The 24,660-nt window shown below is 31.6% G+C and overlaps 1 protein-coding gene across 1 annotated transcript in view; it reads left to right on the top strand.

Annotated features, from left to right (window-relative positions):
- Positions 1-24,660, top strand: part of LOC140444316 (nephrin-like) — a 368,578-nt gene that overhangs the window by 115,939 nt on the left and 227,979 nt on the right. Inside the window, exon 5 of the mRNA XM_072536066.1 lies at positions 12,481-12,611. Coding sequence (XP_072392167.1) covers positions 12,481-12,611 — 131 coding nt within the window. The remainder of the gene's footprint in view (positions 1-12,480; positions 12,612-24,660) is intronic.

The raw sequence follows: 24,660 nt of genomic DNA on the forward strand, positions 1-24,660 counted from the left end.
TTTGTATGCATACATAATTTCAGTACAAGTTACCAAACCGCCTACGATACAATAAACAGAAACAAATTAATAGAAACACTAAAGGAACTCCAAGTGTCAAAAAAATAGCAATATTGGTAAAATGACAATTAGACAAACCATTTGTGCTGTGAACTGCAACGGTACAGTCTCAGAAGAATTCGAAGTGAAAAAAGGTTCGCCAAGGAGACCCATTGTCTACATTGCTATTCAATATAGTTCTAGAAAATTGTAAGGATTAGTGGGATAAAATGGTCCTGCACTATTTTATACAAGGAGCACCAATGCTTAGCATATGCTAATGATATTGTTCTCATTGCAAGAAATGGAAAGAACTATCAAATATAGTAAAAAGACTGATTTGGGAAAGTTCTAAAATGGGACTGAAACATTAATAAATCAAAGTACATGAAAATCCCGAGCAAAAAAAGGAATATACACCAGGGGATCCTTTAAATTGGAGGTGTAGGATGGATCAGTTGTAGAATTCGAGAACTTGGGTATTCTTATTGATTAGACATGTAAGGAAGAAACTAAAATCAACCTGAGACTGACAAAGAGCAACAGCTGTGCTGAAGCCATGAACAAAATAATTAAGTCCAAAGATATATCTCGTTATACAAAAATAAGAGTATACAAAACTGTATTTAGATCCACAATGCTATACGCTGTCGAGACATGGTCTATGAACAAAATCATACAAAACAAATTGGAAGCATGGGAAAGAAAGATACTTTGCAGAATGTTTGGTGGAAAAGTAGTAAAGTAGTAGAGAGAATGGAGAAGACGAACTAATGAAGGAGTGTACCATTTATATGCTAACCCTACAATAACAAAAGTGGTGAAAAAACGTAGACTAGAATGTCTTGAACATCTAGAAAGAATGCAAGTCTATAGACTAGTTAAGAATATTACTTGGAGAGTACCTGAGGGCAAAAAAAGAGATAAGGACTAAGAATGAATTGGAGAGATGTAGTGATGGAAGATGTCAGAGAGAAGGAATCAGAGATTGGAAGCTGATAGCTAAGAACAGAAAACGATGGAAATTATCCATCCAGCAATGGGCCTAAACATAGTTTTTATAAATTTAATAAATCGTTTTATTGTGTTTTTCGCAATCGTTTGACAGTCGATTAATGTTATTAAAATTTTCTTCATTTTATTCATAATAGAAAAACTATAGATTACTTGATTAAATATTTACTACTCCAGACTGTAAACATATCGTAACTATTTTAAAAATTAATAGAAAAAGACAAATTAGATGTTTCCTTAAAATCTAAAAATCTCTCATTGTCCTGTAATTGGGTGTTACAATTTCTTTTAAAATACGAAAAACTGTTTTCCTCAGTTTCATTTACAATCACATAATGCAATCTTCAAGAGAACTTTAAAAGAAAATTGAATATCGATTTTCTTACAAAGTTAAAAAAGGAAAATGGGAAGTCCTCCGAACATTCCTTTAATTGACCACATTCTTGACTTTAGCGGTTGAACGAATCTTGTAACAACTTGAGTTCCAGCCGTTCAAATGTGGTGATTTAAAAAAATAACGTTAGGAAGTGTTAATCTCTGATGTTCAATTATTAAGAAAATACGTAGTTACCTACATTCTTATATCAACACTATTTTTAGGTTCAGGAAAATTTAAAATATGATAAGTGTCTACCTAATTCAAAATATATCGCAAGTATCTTCTACGAGGTCTTTCGTGCTAATATTGGTTTAAGTACAAGTGTATAAACAATGTTTCCAGATATCGAAATCTAGTAAATATTCTAAGGTATACTTTCTTTAAACAACCTCTCATTTGTCCATATTATTATCTTATTTTATTCTCCATATTTTTAAATTATACAAATGTAACCCAAGCATCCCTTACACAAAAATCTTTCCCTCCTTTTTTTAGAAACAATACGCAGTCTTGTTACTGGATACGTATCTTCTCTATACATTGTAAAATTTTGACATCAATTAATATCAGACCTATATTTACGAAAAGGAAAGGACTGTATAGGATTAAAAAGCAAACACCAACTGTTTAAAAAAAATGGGAATCAAACGATTGAAAGAGTGGACTTACTCATCAACAAAAAGTATCACCCAAAATTATACAATACAAGTAGCTTAGTCTGGTTATGCAAAAATCATCGATTTCAAGGAAAAATTTTTCGCAGATATCTGAAGGTTTTAAGATATAGGTGGGGGTTACTAGATGACGAATATATGAAAAAGTTCTCATATTTTTACCTTACGTTTTTTTATAACAATAATTTATGGCCACAATTTGATTTTTTGTCTATATTTATATAATTTTTTTATATCAAGAATATCTTTATTTTCCCGTTTTTTAAATTAAAATTGATAAATAATTTACGGAGATATTTGCAAAAAAGCAGTTTTTTTGCACTAATTTATAAATTTTTTAATTTTTTATTAACAAAATAAAATGTTATTAATACATTTCAATATCGAGGAATTACCGTCTTTTAAATTTGTGCGAAATTTCCCCCCGATCGCTCAAATAGTTTAAAAGTTATTTAATTTATTTATCCCTGAGGCTAAATATTTAAACTATTGAACTTGCTCTATTAATGATGCTAGACACATTTAGCAAATTTCATAGGATTCTTTAAGGCTAATACTATCTATTATTATTATTATTATATTGCGTTTTCATCGAAATTATTTACAAAATAAACGTTTGAAAAAGGGGTATCTTTTTTACTTATAAACAATTGTAATAACTTGTATATTTTTCAAGCTACAGACTTGTACCTACAACCATTAGATAGCTGGTAAAAAAACTCACATTAAAAAAACCTATGACCAACAGGAACGAAGTTAGGGACGATTTTAAAAAATCTCCATTGTTTATAAACATTAAGAAGTAAAATTTGCACAAGTTTTAAATGGAAATCTTTTGAATGGAAATGGTTTTAAACCAATAAATAAAATTTAACCAATAGAACCAAAGATAGGTATAGATACAACAGATAAATTAGCGTCAGCTTATACCTGGAAAAGAGGAACTAGAAGGTGGCCACTTTGCTTATTTTATAATATTTTAGATTTGGCGTTAATAATTAACGTATATGTGTTATATATACATGTAAATCCTCAGTATAATAGGAACAAACTACATAAAAGAAGGCTTTTTATAAAAGAATTGGTGTATAATTTAACAGAAAAATGCCGAACTACCCGAATGATAACAAACGTTCCACAAAAAATCCAAATAAATTTACATGCAGTAGATGGAACAAGGGAAAAGTGAAACAAGTGGAAATGTAAATGAAAGTCCAAAACGTGGAAGGTGTAAAGGCTGCGGATGGAAAAAAGACAGAAAATCTCGTACAAGATGTCAAGCATATAAGAGATTTATTTGTCTTGATCATTCAAATATCTTTTGTAAAAGTTGCATTGAATAAATATATAATTTTAATTGAATATAAAGTTTTATTATATTTTTTATTATAAAAAAAATGTTTTTAATTTTGATACATCGACAACACGAAACTGACTGACAATAAAAAAATTAATATTCATTTTTATTGATGAAATTTAGTAAAACATTTCCTTCAACCAGCTGGACAAATGAAGAAATAAACTTTTGATTGACAGAAAATAAAATTTATTACAGTGACATATTTTTAAAAGTCGATTTACTTCAAAGGTGTGGAGAGCACAAAATTCAAAATAAATTAGTTACTGACCAAATGGCTCTTAAAAATATGGCCATGAAATTCTTCGACTTCCGCCCTACTATTGCCACTATAATGCAATTGAGTTATTTTGGGGTATAGCCAAATATTTTTATGATAAACATGCATCCACAACAACAGATGACGCTAGTGTTCTTAGTGTATGGAAAGAATCGCTAGAACAATGGCAAAATTGTATTAGATATATGGAAGACATAATCGTTCAGTCTTTTCAAACCGAGCGAGTTATAGATGAGGTCCGGCCTCCAATTATTCGGATATACAATTCAGATAGTAACGAATTTGATAGTGAATAGGACAAATATCAGATAGTGAATAGGACAAATCTTTTGCTAAAAAGAAGTAACAAAAAAGTGTTTCGGGAATTCAATTCGGACTTTGTGGTGTGTTTTGATTAAGCGATAAAGTACCTTCGGTCTAATTACTGGACTGTATACTCTCAATAGCTTTGGTATTAATTACTGGACTACAAGTGTTTAAACCTTTTGTTTTTCTGAAAACTCGGAAGTAATTTAGTGCCAATTTGTTTCAAGGTTATTATTTATTACAGTTTCTGCAGAAAGTATAGTCTTGGATGTTTTTATTCAAATTTGGACATACCAGCAACTTGGCAAGTATTTTCCAATTTTACTACAAGCAAAAATCATTCGTATAATTTTCCGAGTATTCGAAATGTTTCATCCCACTTCTTTTAACTCGCCCTGTATATACATATTTTTTCTTTTCAGGCGATCGGAATTAAATATTAACGCCGCATTGTTTGAGGCCCACTGATCATATCTTAATTGCCTATCGGCCGTCATAGGGTAAAAGGACTTAGCAATAAAATAACATTATATATTTTAGTGATTACCTTTAAACGCAAATAAATTAAAAACTACTTACTCTATGGCATTGAAATAAAAGGATGACGTAAAAAAAAATTACGAAAAAATTAATGAAGAATCAAAAAAACATGCTGAAATGATTATTACGACATGGGCGTAGATTGTGAGGGGAAAAATGAAGTATCTAGCCCTACAGCACACCTCTGGCAACAGCAGAAAACTATCTTTTAACACTAGTTAAAGTCTCCTAAGAAATATGTGAACTGTTTGTCAAGTTTAAACAAAAAATATCGGAAAATGTTAAAACAATCGGCTAGAAACGTTTTAGAAAATTTGTAATAAAACATTCTATATCTCGATAAGGAGGAATATTTTATTTAAGTGTTTTCGGTTAAATCGTCATATTTTGTATTATGATTTCTCCCAGTTAATATATCGACACTTTCTAATGAAACATACTGTATATGAATATTAAGATTAAAAATAACGTATTATTTTCTGATTTCTGATAATTTAACCTACAATTCTTTATACTTTGTTGGCTTATTCCTTGTCAACTTTATATTAATTACTTGCGTGTTTGAACACTACAAATTCCTTCCGTCGTATAATATATGTATATTAAAGAATGTGATTGTTATCACATTTATATTTTACACACGAAAGTAAGTACGTAGCATTAAAAAATTTCAATATTTCTTTGTACAAAACTCGCAAAAGAGGTACACTTTTCTATAATATGGCACTGTTGGGTATATCCTGGATAGATATGTCTAGCAGTTTATATATAATCAATTTATTTCATCATTTTTTTTATGTTATAAATTAAAATGTAGAATCCACTTCGACATTAAAGTATACTTATACTCCAGTCGTCAGAGACGAAAATGCCACTAAACCTCTAAAAATCATACAAACAAGATAAATTTTGACGAGAATGTCAACTTTAGGACGACAAAAAATTGCAAAAAAGTTTACCACTTTGACCCTCGGGCTTTCTCCTAAAACCCTCGTCGTAGGGGGGGAAATCGTTTTACCAAGAATCTATACATCGTAGAAATAAATGTTTTAAATAAAAAATGTAGCAGTTATAAATATGTGTATTAGCAGTTTTTGTGTAAAATGAACCGTTCAATAAAATTTGTATCAGCTCGACGGTAAAAATTCGGTATCTTTTGATCTCAGTGTCCTATCGACAAAAATCCATATGCCTTTTAAAGATAAAGAGTACAGCTTTTGTATTCAATTTTTGTATTTTGTAGCAAATGCACTTAGTTTTTATGGAGGTGTTAAATAAATAAACATGGCGCGATTTTTTCCATGTTTTATGATTCTCATGAGATTAATACAATTGATCACTTTCATTGACCAGACACTATAAAGTTTACATTACTATGGCCTAATATTCAAAACCGGTAATATGAAATTTTAGTTTTAGTTTTGTCAATAAATGTGGGGAATTTGAAATATGCTTATAAAACGCTGAATTTAAACTTAAGCATAACAAACGATCTAAAACCTTTAAAACTGCTTTTTTTCAATTGCACTAGTACGTTTTTCAAAAGATCTCACCTTCTGCTACAAACAACATTTAAAACCATCTTCTTAAAGGCATTTCCTCAGGTGACGTGCAATAGTTATATTTTAAATGCCTTAAATTTGTTGCCAAAACTCAAAATCGAAATTTCGTGTTATAGGTTTTAAAGATTGGTCTCCGGCAATAAAAATTTTACTACGACCAGTCAATGAAAGTGATAAATTTTATTAATCTCATAAGAGAATCGTAAAACATACAGATTTATAGAAAATGATTTCATTTGCGACAAAATTCAAAAATTGCATACGAAAGCTGCTTTCTTGACCTTTAAAACAAATCTTGATTTTTGTCGATAGGACAATCTGATCAAAAGATATCAAATTTTTACCGTCGAGTTGATACAGATCTTATTTAACATTGATTTCTCGCACAAATTGACATTCAATATCGCCGGTCGCTTCAAGCATTATTTCTGAGAGAATGGTTCATTCTACACAAAAAGTACTCAAAATATTTTTGTTCAAAATTATCTCAGCTACATTTTTTATTTAAGACATTTATTTTTACGGCGTATAGATTCTTGGTAAATTGATTTTTTTTTGCATTTTTATACCCCTACGACATGGGTTTTAGGGGGAAGCCCGGGGGTAAAAGTGGAAAATTTTTTTGCATCTCTTTTGAGGTCTTAAAATTGATATTCTCGACAAAATTCAGCTTGTTAGTATGATTTTTAGGGATCAAATCTCTGACGACTGAGTATTAGTCTAGAGGCCACGGCTATTTCATAGCCGATCAATGCCTACGGACTTTGAGTGTAATCTTACGTATTTTGACCTGATGAATTCAAATTTAAAACTTGCTTTTGCCTAGTTAGTGACGAGAATTTTTTATAAACAATTTAATTCTTTAATTGATTATCATTCGTAAACTAACATAAATAGCTTTAGAACAATACTAACAAACATAAATTATTTTTACCAATAATTTATGTTTGTTACTAATAGTTCACTTGATCCAATAATTATATCTGGAGATTTTAAAAAATTAATGCAAAAACATTACAAAATTACGGCGTTTAGGTTATTTTTCACTTGAAACTCATCTGTATTCTAAGCAAAATAACTTTTTAATAGCTCAAATTTAAGAAAAAACTACTAGCTTTAAAAGTAAACCTTGATTATAATCTGAATATTATTTATAAAAAGGATTACAATTATAAACGGATATTTTTTATAAAGGCATATAATTCGTTTATAAGGTTTTTTAGCTACTAAAGATTCAGATACTACAAAGAATTTCATTTATTATAAGTACCTATGTATCAAAATATTTTTTATAACCATAAACAGTTTTAAAGTGCACGCGCCATTACCCGCCGAACGCCAAGAAGCGTATACTCGTAACTATGAGACTATAGGCAAGACCATAAATTAAAGTACGATTTGATTTTTCATTAAAATTAATATATTTATTTTATTTAATTTCATTTATTTCTAACGTATTTTCGTTAATTTCATGTCTTAGTTTCCCATCTTTCATTGTGTATTAGTATTTATAGTGATATAAATACATACTGCAATTTTTTTAAACCATTTTACTTCTGAAACTAGTTTATTCTTGTAGTTTGTCTTCATTTACCTCGTTATAAATATATTCTTTTAATATTTGTAATAAGAAATATACGGGACTCCCAGTGACAAAAATTAACATTTTTTCGAGCACGTATGTAACATCAGTTCATCTAGTTAGAAAGTTTTCCAAAGGCAGTAGAGACACACTTAACTAACTTAGGAAACAATTTATAAAAATTACTGATCTTCTGACAAACTAAATTTTAGTTGGTAACAACCACTGTCTGTTCGAAAGCTTGCAGAGTTTGTTTTTAATTTGTTATTTCGGCCATTCTCTGTACTGTTTATTTTAACAGTAGGTTTATCTATTTGACAAATAATGTACAAATTCAAATTTTTCATCCTTTTATTAAACACAGAAACTATTTTCTAAATTTATATTCTTGATATATATATATATATATATATATATATATATATATATATATATATATATATATATATATATATAATGGCTATACACCCCAGTGTGGGGTTAAACCGCGAATGCTTTCTAGATCCTATTTCTTAAGTGGATCAGTCTTTTTTGTTTATCTTATCTTCTTGACAATATCTCTTAATTCTTTCCTGTCTCTAGTTCTTCCTCTTCATTCTCTGACTCCTGCCCTTTGGAGGTCTTCTTCAACTTCTTGCAGCCACTTTGATCTCGGTCTTCCCCTTCTCTTTCTTCCTCCTGGATTCCATTCTATCATTGCGTATGTCACTGCCTCATCGCCTGCTCGCCAAATGTGACCTAACCATCTAACTCTGCATTGCTTTATTTTAGTCACGATGTCTTCCTTAAGTTCTTCCTTAATTTCTGCATTTGTTCTGCTTCTATATTCATTTTGCTCTGTTCTGATTGGTCCTAGTATGGTTGTCATAATCTTTTTCTCTGTTATTCTTAAGTCTTCTGCATATTTTTTAACCATCGTCATTGTTTCTCCTGCATATAATAATATTGGCCTAATTGTGGTGTTATAAATGCTCATCTTACTTTTTTTAATCAGTGTTTTGCTTTTAAGTAATCTTGTGTTTGCAAAATAAGCTTTATTCTCTGCTAATATTTTTTCTTTTATTTCGGATTTCCTTTCTCCGAATTTATTTATTGTAACTCCTAGGTATTTGAAGTATTCTACTTCTTCAAACTTAGAACTTCCAATTTTGATTTTTTCTTTCATTGGTTTTTTCCCTAATCTTAATATTTTTGTCTTTTCTTGATTTAATCTTAGCCCCATTACCTCCTCTTTCTCTCTTATTTCTTCTAGCATTTCTTTCGTTATTTTTCTGTTCTTTGCAATAATAGCAATATCGTCTGCATATGCAATTATTTGACCACCTCTTGTTCTGAGCTTTCCTTTATTTATATTTCGTAGTACATATTCTAATGCTTGATTAAATAACGTTGTTAATAAGGCATCTCCTTGTTTCATCCCTTTATTTATACTGAATTCCTCTGTCTCTCCTCTTTGTGTCTTTGTTTATTTTTGTAGTTCTCATTGTCATTTCTATTAATTTTCTGCGTTTATGTAAATTTTTAATTTTTTAAGTGCTATCATTAATCCGTTCCTTTTAATTGAATCAAATGCCTGTTTGAAGTCTATGAATAACATTTCCAATTCTAATTTATACTCGTTTGCTTTTTCCAATATTTGTTTTATTGTGTGTATTGCATCTATTGTAGATCTTCCTTCTGTTAATCCACATTGGTACTGTCCTACTGTCTTCTTTGTGATCTTTGATAACCTCTTTTTTATTTTTGATGTCAATATTTTATATGTTGTATTTAGTAACGTTATTCCTCTATAATTTTCGCAGATTTGTTGGTCTCCCTTTTTATGTACTGTTATGATCTGCCCTACCTCCCAGTCACCTGGCATTTTCTCTTCTTTCCATATATTTGTAATAGTGCCAGTATTTTTCCTCTTAGTTCCCTTCCTCCGTATTTTATTAGTTCCATATTAATTCCATCTTTACCAGGGCTTTTTAATTTTTGCTTCTCTGTATTACTTTATCCAATTCCTCTAATGTTGGTTCTTTTAAAATTTGGATGTCTACTTCATCTACTTCATCTGCTTCTTCTTCGTGCACCGTTTCCTCCTCGTTATGCATTTCTTCTTCTGTTGTTTCCTCCGTCAAGAGCTCTCTGTAGTAATCTCTCCATACTTGCTTGTATTCTTGGTCCTCTATTATCACTAGTCCCTCTCTATTTTTTATTCCATTTGTTTTGCCCTTGTATTTTTTGTTTTGTTCTTTAATCTTTTTGTAAAAACTTTTCGTATTTCTATTTGTTCTTTCCTGCTCTATTTCCTGCATTATTTTTTCTACCCATCTTCTTTTATTTTGCCTTATCACTTTCTTAGCATTCCTTCTTAATTTTTCATATTCTTCTCTGTCTTCCTCTTTATCTGTTCTTAGCCATTTATTTCTGGCTTGCACTTTTTTCCTGTTATTTCTCTACATTCTTGGTTATACCATCCGTTTTTTGTTTTAGCCTGACTTTTACCTATCTGCATATTTGCACCTTCTTCTATTGATTTTTTGATCGTCTCCCATTCTGTGTTTATATCTTCTGCTTTATATTTCTCTTTTATTTGAACTGTTACTGCCTCTTCATATTTTTTTCATACTTCTTCATTACTCATTTTATTGACGTTCCACTTTTTATGTTGGTTTTTGTTTTGTTTCAATTTTAACTTTTTGTCTTATAGTGGCTGTGACCATGTAGTGGTCTGAATCTGCACACGCACCTCTGAACTTTCTTTCATCTTTTATTGACGATTGTTTTCGTTTATGAATCATTATGTAATCAATTTGACTATATGTTTTCTGATCTGGTGACCTCCATGTTACCTTATGTATTTTAGGGTGTTCAAATTTTGTTGAGCTTATTAACAAATTTGTTCTTGTTGCTAGGTTACATAGTCTTTGCCCATTGTCATTCGTATTTTCGTGTATTGTATGCTTTCCTGCTATTTGTTGTAAAAAGTCCTCTTTTCCAATCTGGGCGTTAAGGTCTCCCAGTACAAATATGACATCTTCTTTGGGTATTTTTTCTATCTCCTCTTCGACCCTATCATAAAAGATTTCTTTTTCGTCTGCATTGCTTGTTTCCGTGAGGACCTATAAATTCAAGACTGATATATTAAATGGTTTGCTGTTGACTCTAACATAGGCCATCCCTTCGCATATTGGCTTGAAATATATAATTTTTACTCTTAGGTGCCTTAGTATCAATTCTTGTTATATGATAAGTAAAAAGGTAGCCACTTGGGAGAATTTTGTCTTTTTTTGTTAGTTATTGATAACTTTTCTAAAACTGCACAAAAAACTTTAATTTTGCGTAATAATATGGATAATATCACATGTATTAATTGAGCTATAAAAATTTTAAAATGTTTCATTTAACAAATAAATATTGCAAAATTGAAATTTTTTATCCCAGAAAGCTTTTATCAACAACATTATGATGTGTAAACTATTAGGTCTACATAAAGGCACCATATTAAAGAGAAAGGCTTATTTTATTGAATTAAACAATTTTATGACTAAACAAATTTTGTTAAATATTTTAAAATTAGTGTACAGGATATGTGAGCTCCTGGATAAGTTTTAGAGGATATTATATAATTTTGATATCTTCTGTTAACGATAATATAGTCTATTTGATTTCTGACTATTTTGTTGATATTGTCAGCTGATGACCTAGCTTTAACCTAGGTTTAGGAAGTGTACTTAACATTATGAGTTTTTCATTAACACGGAAATTAATCAGCATAAAACCACGTTCATTCCTCTTCGCGAGTCCTTACTGCCACACATATAATTATCCACTTCTACATGGCTTAGTTTAGCGTTTAAATCACCCATCGTAATATTTATATAACGTCTTTTAGTTAGTTTTAGGAAATTGACCATTTGTTTATAAAAGGGTTCTAGGGTGTCTTCATTCTTGTCTGCAGTGGGTGCATATACTTGGATTATATTTATTTTACCTTTTAAATATGAGTTCAGAGATAGCATCAGTACTCGATCAGAGAGTGGGGAATAAAGTTTCAAACAGCTTTTTAACAACATTTTCCTGATTTAGGCTATTGTGTATCGCTTGGCTCTAGTATGTTAATCTTCATTCTGCATATTTTTGACACAACGGCGTTATCCAGTTCGCTTGGTTTATATAAACTTCTTACATTGAATATTGCAACTTTTAAGGTTATAGAGTTAGTCTTATTTGTTTGACAGGTATTTATCTTGATGACAACCTGAGAGACCATGTTGCCTATATCTGATTGTCCTCCCCTGCATGATCTTGGATTCCGGATTCTTAGAATACAGTATGGCAATATTTTTATTGCTGTATATAAGTTTGTGTTATAAATAAATTATTTCATTATAAATACAACGTTTTAACTCTATCAAATTAGGTCATTAGGTCTCTTAAACGTCCAATCCAGTGTGAAGACTAATGGTTAAGGAATTAGCTTTATTTTTTTTACAAGTTGATCATTGCATCTTTAAAATAATAAAATATTTTAAACCTTACACTTAACTTTTATTATAAATAAAAGAATTTAAAGCACGTCTGTGTGTACTTATACCCATTCCGTATGCTGCCTCGTAACACTTTTACAAAAATAGGGAATTATTAGCAGGAGTATAATATAAAAGTAAACAGTAATATAAAATCAGGCCACGACGAGGCCGATTGCGGAAAAATGCGAGATAATCTTCGAAAAGAGGATTGAATGCTTTTGTGATTTCAGATGTGCCCATTCTCCACCTGTCTCTGGGTTCGAACCTCAATCCCGAAGATATTGAAGAGGGAGACGATGTTTACTTTGAATGCAAAGTGAATGCCAACCCCTGGGCATACAAAGTACTGTGGAAGCATAACGTAAGTCGTTATTTGTTATTTATTTATATTTACTTTTAACGATGCCAATTACGCAACGAAAATGAAAATAAAGTGATACTTTTTTTGAAAATGTGCTGTAGATAGGAATGCCTCTGCATATTATAATATTTTATACAGGGTTGTCGCTGGATATTAAATTAAGATAAACTTTATTTAATTTTTAAAGTCGATGTGAATAAGTCGATAAATCAAAAATATAAACTTTTCAGTATGGCCATTTTAAACATTTTAATAGTTTTGAAGAATAAAAAATTTAAGTTTAATTTCGTTTTCATAGAAATTGGTGGATAATCATGCAACGAGTGACGTATATAATTATTATGAGCTGTGAGTAGAATATCACTGACGCTTCTATATCACTGACGCTTAAAAAAATCTAACTTACCCACTTATTCACGCCAAATTTCTGTGTCCTTATTGAGTTACCGACTTCTTACTGACATCAATTTCAGGACAAAAAATTAAACAGTTTTGTATACTTCATTTCTTTATAAAACGCAACATCAACTTTAATTGGAAACGGAAACTAAAAAACTACTGAGTATCTGCATCAAACTCTTCTAAATTGAGGTCCAAGTCTTGCATATCTGTAGTGGGCAAATTTTGGTAAAAATTATGGAAAACTTCATCGATAAGCGGCAAAAGATCAAGTAGGTCTTTCTTTTTCGCCTTATTAATTGGCAGAAGCTTGTCTCTGATATTGGGCAATGTGCTTGGTACAATGTGTTTTCCTCTTTTTCGGAAATTTACAGATTTAAAAGGATTGAAGACATCTAAACTATGTTTATATTTCACTATTCCAATATTACTATTATATTGGAACCACTGCACTGGCTGCCACAGAAACTTTTCTCCATCGGTGTTAACTTTTTAAAGATTAATGCTCCGTTTCCTAGACTACTGAAATCCAAGAATTCTTCTTGTTTCATTACCACTACTTTGAATGGTTTCTTCCTTTTGCAGAATCTTACCAGCTAATACCAGTCATTAGGGTGATTGATCTTAATGTGTGGGTTCTTCTTTTTTTACTCTATAAGTGCATGATCCGTATCACACTCCATGTGAGTATGCTCACTGATCAAAAACTTTTGATTTATAGGTAACTTCGAGATTTGGTAGTTTTGTGAAAACGAAACTGAACATAAAAGCGACTTTCTGGTTTTTATTTGGCCTCCGCAAGTATCTGAGTAGAAAGTTACCTTTTCCATATCATGATGTTTCGATAAAAGGCGGTAAATATAACCTTCCGCTACCGGAGGGGGGTACAGATTGTACCCCAAATTCGATTTTTCATGAATAATTTTTAAAAATGTTGGAATTTTGTTTAACTGTTCTAGTTACTTCTTCATTGGGATGTGTAAAAGCATTTCCAACCATTTGTTTTCAATTTGACATATTTTTACCTATGAAAAGTGCAGCACTGTGCTTGGGGTACAAGTTGTACCCCCTCCGTCAACCGCGGTACAGTTCATTGCGGTCGACGCCACTGACTAAACCAGACGTTTTGCGCACGGCACCAAACCTGTTGTTTGCAATAACAAACAAATCAGTTCTGTGGATGACTTAGTGCTAACATACCGTTTTAGTTTATCCATTTGTGATTACACGATTTACCGATATGTCGAAAAAAATAAAGTTAGACCTTCGGAAAGAACAGGATCGTGAAACTGCAGTGCAGTGGTTAGAGGAAAGTGATGATGATTACCTTTCTGAAAGAGATAGTTTATCGGATGATTCAGAATTAGATGATAATTTAGAAGTAGCGGAATATGAGCCTGAAATTCTGCAGGTAATTTTTATTTTTGTTTTATGTACGATATTTCTATCTTGAGTTTATTATATTTTAGTCATCTGAGAGCGACAGTAATGATTCTGATAAACCAGTTTTGGGGGCAGTAGATTCCACATTTATTTCCAAGAATGGTACAGCTTTGAAAAATCGTCCTTTACGACAAACTAGATGTCGCACAAAAAACTTGCTCGAAAAACCAGGGCTTACATAAAAATCTAAAAATGTCGCTAAAATTAGTGATTGCTTCAAATTATTTGTAGATGAGAAAATTGTAGAGATCATCGTCAAATGTACAAACCAGAAAGCGGAGAAATACTTTCAGGATTGGAATGGGAAAAATCCTAATAAAACAAGAACCTGGTTGCCCACTGATCCAGTGGAAATTTATGCGGTCTTGGGACTCTTGATTACGGCGGGTGCGCTAAAAGCCAATAGGGAACCAGTGCACTTTTTGTGGTGTCGAAACCCTTTGTACAGTCGATCTATTTTTCCGGCTGCCATGTCACGCGACCGATTTCTAGATTTAATTTCACTTATGCGATTCGATGATTTGAACACTAGAGAAGAACGTAGAAGCTCTGACAAACTAGCAGCTTTTAGGGAAGTGTTTACAAAGTTTGTAGAACACTGTAAAGAAAGTTTTAAGTGCCACTCTCATCTAACTGTTGATGAACAAATTGTAAGTTTTAGAGGTAAGTGTCCATTTAGAGTCTACATTAAATCAAAACCAGCCAAGTATGGCATCAAAATATGGGCTCTAGTTGATGCAACAATCACCTATGCTGCTAACCTTCAGACTTATACTGGAAAAGATGGTAACAAACCAGAAAAAGACCAGGGCAAAAGAGTAGTACTTGATTTGGTCTCATTTCTAAAAACTGGTTATGGCATCACTACTGATAATTTCTCTACCAGTGTTCCCTTGGCAAAACAACTCCTAGATCGACAAATAACATTATGTGGAACACTTCGAAAAAACAAGCAGGATATCCCTTCAGCCCTACTTCCCAATATTTCTAGACAAGAAAAGTCCTCAGTTTTTGCCTTCACTGAGGAAATAACACTGGCGTCTTACGTTCCTAAAAAGAATAAGGAAGAAATTTTATTGAGTACAGAACATAACGACGATAAAATTAGCGGAGAAGAGACGGACTATAAGCCAGACATAATCTTGCATTACAATTCTACAAAAGGTGCCGTAGATACTATGGATAAGATGGTAAATGAATATTCTTGTAAAAGAGCCTCTAAGAGATGGCAATTTGTTTTGTTTCAAAATCTTCTAGACATTGCACGTCTGAATGCATACGTACTGTGAACGACAAAGAATTCCATTCGTGCGTATGAAGCTTCTCACAGACGCAGAGAATTTTTACTAAACCTGGGTCAAGAACTTATAAAGCCCCATGTCGATAGGCGACTACAAAGTCCACAAAAATTCCATAAGCGAATTATAAACGCGATGTACGAATTATGCCCACCGCCACCAAGGGAGAATCGCGAAAACGACGCCACCATCTTGAAATCCTCAGGGCGATGTTTACTTTGTCCACGCAAGAAGGACCGCAAAAGCAGAAAAACATGCAATTCTTGTAAATTCTTTGTTTGTGCTGAACATCAAACAACCACAACAATTCAAACAATAATATGTACAAAATGTAAAGCTAATCAAAAAACCGATAATTAATTTTTTCAAGACACCATATATTTTTTTATTGTTACTTATATTCAATAAAAAATACTTGCATTTGTTTTAATTATGTTTTAACTAAAATATTGCATTATGTTAATGTTTAATCTATAAAAATGCATGGGGTACTTAATGTACCCCCTCCGTCAACTACAAAACAACTTGACCATTCGGTAGCGAAAGGATAAGAAGCTATCTGATTGTCACCTCTTCCAGCAGTTGATTCGTCCCACATGAAACATATAACTTTATTTATGGCTAAATCGTGAACGGTAATGTTAAACGTCCACATTTGTCGCTTATAAAAGACAGTGTTCGCTGTTAAAAAGGGGGTTGGAAGGCACTGGTACAGATCAAAAGTTTATGCTCTTTTTTAAGTGCCTGAAGACGCAACCTCCTTATCCACCTGTTTTGCCTTGTAAGCATTGTCTGTGAGCTGATGGTGTTTATCCCTCTCTTGTCCCAATTTCTCTTTCTCCTCTCCTTCCTCAAGGACTTTTAATTTTGTTTCGAAAATATAACATTTAGAACAAGTATCCTGTTTAGGTTTTTTAAATGCAAATACCTAATGTTCGATAAAATACCGGCTCGCATGTTCACTGCATAAACTTAAAACTAAAACTGACGGACTAGTCTTGAGTATCTAGTTACTCCCTATTCAAATGTTAAACCCCCTACTATTTTGTTATGCTGATAAACAGGTAACTGAAGATACCAAGAAAAATAAAGCAAAATGCAATGTGCCCAAGTGGGTATTTCTACATACTTAGTTATTCACTGACTGAATATTATGTACACGGATGGTCAAGTCAAGATGCATTATTTCAAACAAATATTTAAAACTCTTTAATATTAGATAAGTCGATATACCGGTTCTGATACTAAATAAATCGTCAAATCCAAATATTCACGGGCTCCTATCAAGTAAACTCTTGCAAATTTAAATTAGGTACTCATTTATTCAGCTGGCGCAATTGAAAGAGAACTATTTCAAGATTGAGATATCTTGTGTTTACGAAAATTTGACTTATTCACAGGTGGTACAGATATAATATAATCGGCAGTTATTTTTTATCTAATACATGCTAATCGTTTTTGGAACAATATGATAGCAAACTATCTTTAGTTCACGTGTCATATTATAACTAAATTATTTGTCATTTTACACAAGGTTTAGTAAAATAACTATCTGCATATTTACCGTTTACAAAATAAACTACAAAGCAATTAAAGAAGCTCATCATTAGGCGGTACCATAAATTCATTTAATAGATCCACCCACTACGCTGCACGAAAGTGCTAATTAGTTAAAATATAAAAGGAGGTGCTTATAATACTATACTACCTAAAGATCTTCCGATTCGTTGCTGTTATCAGTGTCGAAAACTGTGATTCGGCATCCATAATCGTAACGTGAGTAACTTGTAGGACGAGCTTACGTTGCCATGCATTGTTTTTGTAGTTTTGCGGATAATGAGAACTTTTAGAACCAGTACATTATCCTACTGGTTTTTTGGCATTTGCAAGTAAATATGAGAATGTGAAATGTTGTAGGACGAGCTTACGTTGCCATGCATTGTTTTTGTAGTTTTGCGGATAATGAGAACTTTTAGAACCAGTACATTATCCTACTGGTTTTTTGGCATTTGCAAGTAAATATGAGAATGTGAAATGTTTGTATTAGAATTTATAAAATTTTGTATATTAAAAACATTTGTGTATGTGTATATGTTACGGTCAATGTGATAAGTCCGGTCTGTATTAATAATAACCAGTAAATATTAATAGTAACCTTAACAATTGGTCAATGTGATTATTAATGCCTTTATATTAGATTAGATTATATTATTATTATATTAGATTAGAATACTATCTTAACAGCTCTGGTAAATGTAATAAAAACGCATTTTGGGCTTCGCTACTGTTTATTTATGAAACTTGGTAATAAAGTTAAACACTTAAACAGAACTTATTAATCAAAAAACCTAACTAGACATGTAATAAGTAAAAACATACTTGAATTTGGTAATAAAGTTAACACCTAAACATAATTTATCAATCAAAAACACCTAACGAGACTTGTATTTGATAACAAACAAGTAAAAATAGACAGATAGATTTGGTAACAAAGTTAAAACACTTAAACAACATTTATCAATAAAAAACCTAACTAGACATGTAATAAGTAAAAACAGTTAAAACACTTAAGGGGAAAGGCGCAAAAGGTCTCCTGTCAAAATTTTCAATGTGTTTTAAATGTATTCATTTTTTTAAATTCCTGAGAAAACTCATAGGTATTTTAAAAAAATTTAAATGCAGAATGAAAGATTTCGTTATTACCGAGGGTCTCAAGTCCATCAGAATAAATAAAAAGTTTCTTTTGAATAAAATATTTGCAATTAAAAATAACTGTAACTTATTAAAATAAACACAATAGAAGTTTTCGGAGACTTTCGGCCCTCGGTAATCATGTAGTCTTTCATTTTGCCTTTATATTCTTCAAAAATATTTATTAGTTTTCTTAAGATTCGAAAAAAATAAATACATTTAAAGCACACTGAACATTTTGTCAGTCAACATTTTGCGCCTATGCCCTTAAAAGTATATTACAATACGAGAGTTGTAAGAAGCTTATTACATGCGAGTAAAAAAGTTGCGCGCGAGCCGCGTAGCAGCGAGCGCAGTAATTTTACAAGCATGTAATAAGCTTACAACTCAAGTTGTGTACTATACTTTTTCTACGATTATTTTCATTTATAAAAATAAAAAGTGTAGCAAGTAACTTTTATTTATTTAACAAAATTCGGGTACAATTTAAATTAAACATTTATTTATAATAATTAATTGTAAAATTTTGGCAATTATTTATAACTATACCCTTATCCGAGTTTGGCGGTTGTTCAATAATACGTGGTGAATGGTGAGATGACGTAAACTGTACGGTGTGTTCTTTTTGAACATTGGTATTTTCAGTGTATGTAAAGGTCTATAAATTACTTTCAATTGAATTTATAATTCTATTGGCTGTTGACTTCTTATTATTTATTGACCCATCGACATATCCTTCGACCGTTGGTGAAGATTTCCATCGGTCATGTCGTTTAAAGGCCATTAAATCACCACAACGAGTCCTTTTTTTGGAATACTCATTTTTCTTTTGACACGGTACACAAAGATTTAAGTAAACCTTGGCAAACTCCACAGTGATGTTCTTATATTTCGTCTTAAGTTCTTTCATCATTTTGTTGCGGCCCCCCATGTCCAATTAAAGTGTGAGTCTCGTGAATGATATCTAAAGTTTCCTCCATAAATACATAATAAACAATAGGATCTCTGTCGTTTTTTACTGGCACAACAAGTTTCTCGACATAACCAATTTTTACAATATCATACCGCGATAACAGTTGATATTGTTCAGGTGTTTTGTGAGAAGTCTTGTCTTTGGTTGTTTTAACTTTCAATAAAAATGCATAATACTCATCTCTGGTTAATAACTGATGATTGTTTCCTTTTCCAGATTTAAGCGTATCAATTTGATCGCTAAATCGTGCTTTCATGAACTCGTAATCACTCATTGTAAAATAAGTTAGTAGGTATACACAGAACACTCGAAACAACACACCGCTTGTTCAACTAAACAAAAATATTTTACAACGACATAGAACCGCTTCCAACTACAGATTTACTATCACTGTGGTAATACGCGCGCTTTATTTTAACACTGGTATGTCGCAGTGACTAATACACTTACTTCCCTCCACCCCGCAAGCTTCTAAGAACTTATTTGTATTCAACATTTATCACGTTTGCCGTTTGAATAAGGAATTTATTAATAATAATCGGTCAATGTGATTATTTCTGGTATATTTATTACTTTTACCTAGCTATTCGGGTTGTATTAATAGGCACCGGTAATTATTAATAATTCCCATTTAATCATATTTATCGTAACATATTCAGCAAACGCCGGTTAAGTTGGCAACCGAATGCGCACAACGTCACAGAGAAATAGATTATGTTTACGCCCATGCCCCTTCTATTGGTTTACTGTTTTTTTTTAAGTATTTTCAGTAGTTTAACGGTTTATCACTTTTAATGAAAATTTAAATTAAAAAAATACTTTATAAAAAGATATATTAATTTAAAAAAACCTTTTAGGCTACATCATGAAACATTTTTGAAATGACTATTCTATCATCAGTGTTTTACCACTAGGTTCATATGTGTGAAACCATTTACTATTGTTAATTACTTATTATTTACATTATTTTTAATATTATCTTCTTCTTTCTTCTTCTTCAGCCTGTATTAATCCACTGCTGGACATAGGCCTCTTCCATTTGATTCCATTTATTTCTGCTCAGTGTTGCCGTTGGGTACATATGTGTGAAACCATTTACTATTGTTAATTACTTATTATTTCCATTATTTTTAATATTATCTTCTTCTTTCTTTTTCTTCAGCCTGTATTCGTCCACTGCTAGACATAGCCCTCTTCCATTTGCTTCCATTGATTTCTACTCTTGGCAATTCTCATCCACTGCTTGCCCGCGACTTGTTTGATGTCATCTGCCCACCTCGTCTGTGGTCTCAATATTATAGGATGCTAAAATTTTAAACAGAATTAATTTTAGGGCAACGTACGTCTCCCAAACTAGGGTTGTTGGCCCTAAGACTTCTCTATAAGAACCTTAGGTAGTAACTTGACCTTAAGGTTAACCTGACAACTGAAATTGCTACCTAAAGTCCTCGTAGAGATTACGCCTTAGGTCCAACAACTTCAATTTCTGATTTGTTTTACGAATATTGCTTGTCATAAAGTGAATTCTTCTTAAAAATTTAACATCCTATAAAATATACTTTTTTTTTTGGTTTAAGTAAATATACTTTTAAATATTTGTACAAATATAAATAACACAATAAGGATTTTTAATTAAAATTTTTATAATTTTTGGTATACAGCCGACTACAAGAAATTTATTTTCCTTATGGACCTTTATATTGCTCGCTAATTATTAAACTCAACTGATTAGCCCCACAAACAAATGGTAACGGACAATTCATAAGGCCGTCAATTCATATCGACGACACTTCGTACTATCGACAGTTCTTAACTATGACTATCCGCAACGGTATAACTCGTAACGTCAAAATTGAAATATTTTGTTAATTTTTGGTAATATGGGAACCAAATTGTATTGCAGGTGCAATTGAAATTACGTTTATTAATTTATTAAACTAACATCAGCATAAACATTTCAGATTTAATATTTTGTGGAAAAATGTATTTAGAAAATTCTGTCTTAAAATAAATATAATCTACTTGTAATAGGAAAGAAAATTTCAGTTTGTCCCTTTTAAAGTTACCTAAATTTTTATACAAACGGTTTAAGCCGATATCCATATTTAGATATTCCTAATTTTCTAAATATATATTTTGTGAAGAGAAGTGTGTAATTACCTATTCTTATAATAAACCTTGTTATTGGTTCTAGCTGATAAGAAGCATGTCTTTAAAAATGATAACATAATTCTGTCTTCAAACTTAACCCTTTTAGCTCTGAATTTTTTTTTCAAAGGTAAAATTTTTCTGTTGATATTTTTTTAATTGGACACCTAAATAATACTGAAAATATTTTTTATAAAATTTTTGACCCCCCACTTTTCATTTAACAAATTGGTGGCAACTGCCACCAAGAGGTTATTAAGGCATAAATAAACATAAAATTATATATAATATTTTATTACAGAAAAAGCATGTATAAAAATATTTTATTTTTTAGTGACGTCTTGAATGATAGACTTTTGAAACAAGTTCTGTCTTTCAACAAGCAAAGAAAGACTTTACACTTTTCACACATCGTACGTGATCTTCCGCTGCATCCTTGAAAACCTCAACTCTGTTCGTAACGTTTTGTAGGAATTGGCCAGTGAGAAATTTCATCATATCTCACTTCGCTGATAGGTTGTTGCTGTTTCATTCGTTTGAAAAGTTCATCTTTTACAAACGTAAAAGGGGAACTTCCAGGAGAATCTCTAGGAGAACGTCCAGGTGACTCATATAAAGGACGACCCCTTGTTGCTATTCTAAGTGGAACTTTAGAGAAAGCTAAAGCTTCTGCAACGTAAAACGTGAATTCCAATAAAACTATTTTCCTATTTTTAGGTTTATTTTGATTGTCACGACGATACTACAACCATGAGTTGCACACTGCCACATTAAAATAGTGAAACATTACCCGTAGAGTCCACTTCTTACTTCTAATAAACGTTCTATAAAGTGATACACGGAAATTATTTTTATCCACTCCGCCTATACTTTGATTGTAAAGTTTTTGTTTTTTTATTCCAACAATTCCAATTTGACAATATCAGTAGGCTCTGAGCCTATAAAATTTGAGGCCATATTTACGACCTTGTTATTGAACCATCTAACTGCAACAGTTTTTTGATCGGAAGTAATTTTCGAGTCTAAACTTCCTCTTCCTGATAGTTTCAGTTCTTTTTCGGAACAAAGTATACAGTTTCCCATGCGATTTTGTCTAATAGTTCTAGCAGCAAATATTCCTCTCTTGTGAAGTAATTTTAGTATTTGCATTGAACTGAAATAATTATTAAAGTAGAGCTTATATCCCGAATTATCTGGCAATCTTTGTGATAAATACAGAACAAGTGAAGTTGTAGCATTGTGGTTCATTTCTACAGACATAGGTAATGTAGTTGCGCCTTGATAAACTACCGATCGGTATATTATTCCTGATTCACCACAAAAATTAAAGACTTTATGCCCCAAGGATTTAGTTTGCCTCTGATATACTGTTTTAGAGAAAATTGCCCCTTGAATGGTATAATTTTCTCATCTATGCAGTTTTTTTCTTCAAGCATTATTTCTTCGCAACGTTTTTCAAAGTTGGTAATTATTTTCCTCACTTTCAGAAGTTTAACATTGGTATTCTTGTCGGTGTTGACATCTGAGATATGCAAATGATTACCTAAACTTTCAAATAGGTTTCGGGAAAATTAATAATTCTCATTACAATGTGCAGGGTAACCAGGCGGCGTATCTCATTTTTGTCAGTACTAAGACTTTTACCATTCTTGTAAACAGAATAAGAATTTGTTTTTTTCAGATAACTCCTTGAATATTTCGGGTGGAAAATAGTGCAAAAAATAATCAAATGGTGAATGGTCTTCTAAATTGTCACTTTCATCATAACTAAAATTACTTTCCCTTGATCGATCGAACATACCATTTGGAGGTACAACTTTTCCAGTCTTCCAGATAGTTTTTTGTTTTTCCAGTTTTTTAGGCTTTTGAGAAATTTCTTCTTTTTCTAATGCTAATCAGAACAGTTATCATTCAGGGCAGCTAATGCTTCTTCTGCTTGAACAAGGGTCACATCAACTTCAGTTTTTCCTTTCCCGTAAAATACAATTGTCGGAACCTCATCTGAAAAGAATTTATTGTTTAAAATATTGTCATAAATTTTAATCTATTTAATCCACTTTTGCAACCGTTAACACCTACTGATGGCATTTGCCACCAAATAATAGCAAATGCAGAAACAATTACAATTTATTCTTAAATGAACTTTTCATAATGTTTTTGTTCAACACAATAGCAATATTAGAACAAAAAAAAAACAAATACTTTCCAAGTGAAAAAGCATCACATTCACCAGCCATTACTTCAAGTATTCTTCGTTCACAAATTGTTGAGAGCACGAAGTGTGCCTCAAACTCATAAAACGGTCGTAAATCATAGGCGTTCCTAAGGTGTTTATTCATTAAATAATAATATAATGTTTTAATACTGTTATATATAATATTAATAATATTATAATACTAATATATTTAGCAAAAAAAAATTAAAACTTTCACGGCTAATGTTGGTTATTATATTATATCAATCAAAATAAGAATTTAACCATTAACAATTTTGTAAATAAGAATACCTTATCTCTTTGGATATTTCAATACTAATCTTCGCGTTTCACTAATCACTTTACTAGAAAACCTGGAATTCATATCCGAAGGTACTATTCGTTGCAAGATAATTAGGATGGAATTCCCCAGATTTTTAATAATATAATTATATTTGAAACTTAACTTGAAAGGGTGAAGTTATTACGAACGAAAACAATTTTTTTGTTTAGTACGTTTTTGATCGCAAATAATTTACGGCTCGTCGGTGTTTCCGCGTCTACGGCAGTAATGTGTGCCTCGAATATTTCTTTTGCGAATTATATGCAGTGCGTGTGTGATTTTTCATTCTATATACGTACCGTTTTGTTGGATTGTTTGTGATGGCTTCACCATCAAGTTTTACACCGGTACTGTTGCGTACAGTCAGTAAGTCTGTCTATTCACCAAGAGAGAAGACTATTGTCCTGAATGTTCACGATGCTCTGGTTTCTCAGAATCCCACAAACACTGTTCGCAACATAGTTGAAAGTTGTGCCAACATGACTGGCGTAGGAGAGTCAACTATATATAGGTTCCTATCAGAAAGAAAAAAACACGGTATAGCTAACCCAAACACAAAC

The sequence above is a fragment of the Diabrotica undecimpunctata genome, chromosome 6 (genome assembly GCF_040954645.1).
Source record: "Diabrotica undecimpunctata isolate CICGRU chromosome 6, icDiaUnde3, whole genome shotgun sequence".
In the NCBI taxonomy this organism is placed as follows: Eukaryota; Metazoa; Arthropoda; class Insecta; order Coleoptera; family Chrysomelidae; genus Diabrotica; species Diabrotica undecimpunctata.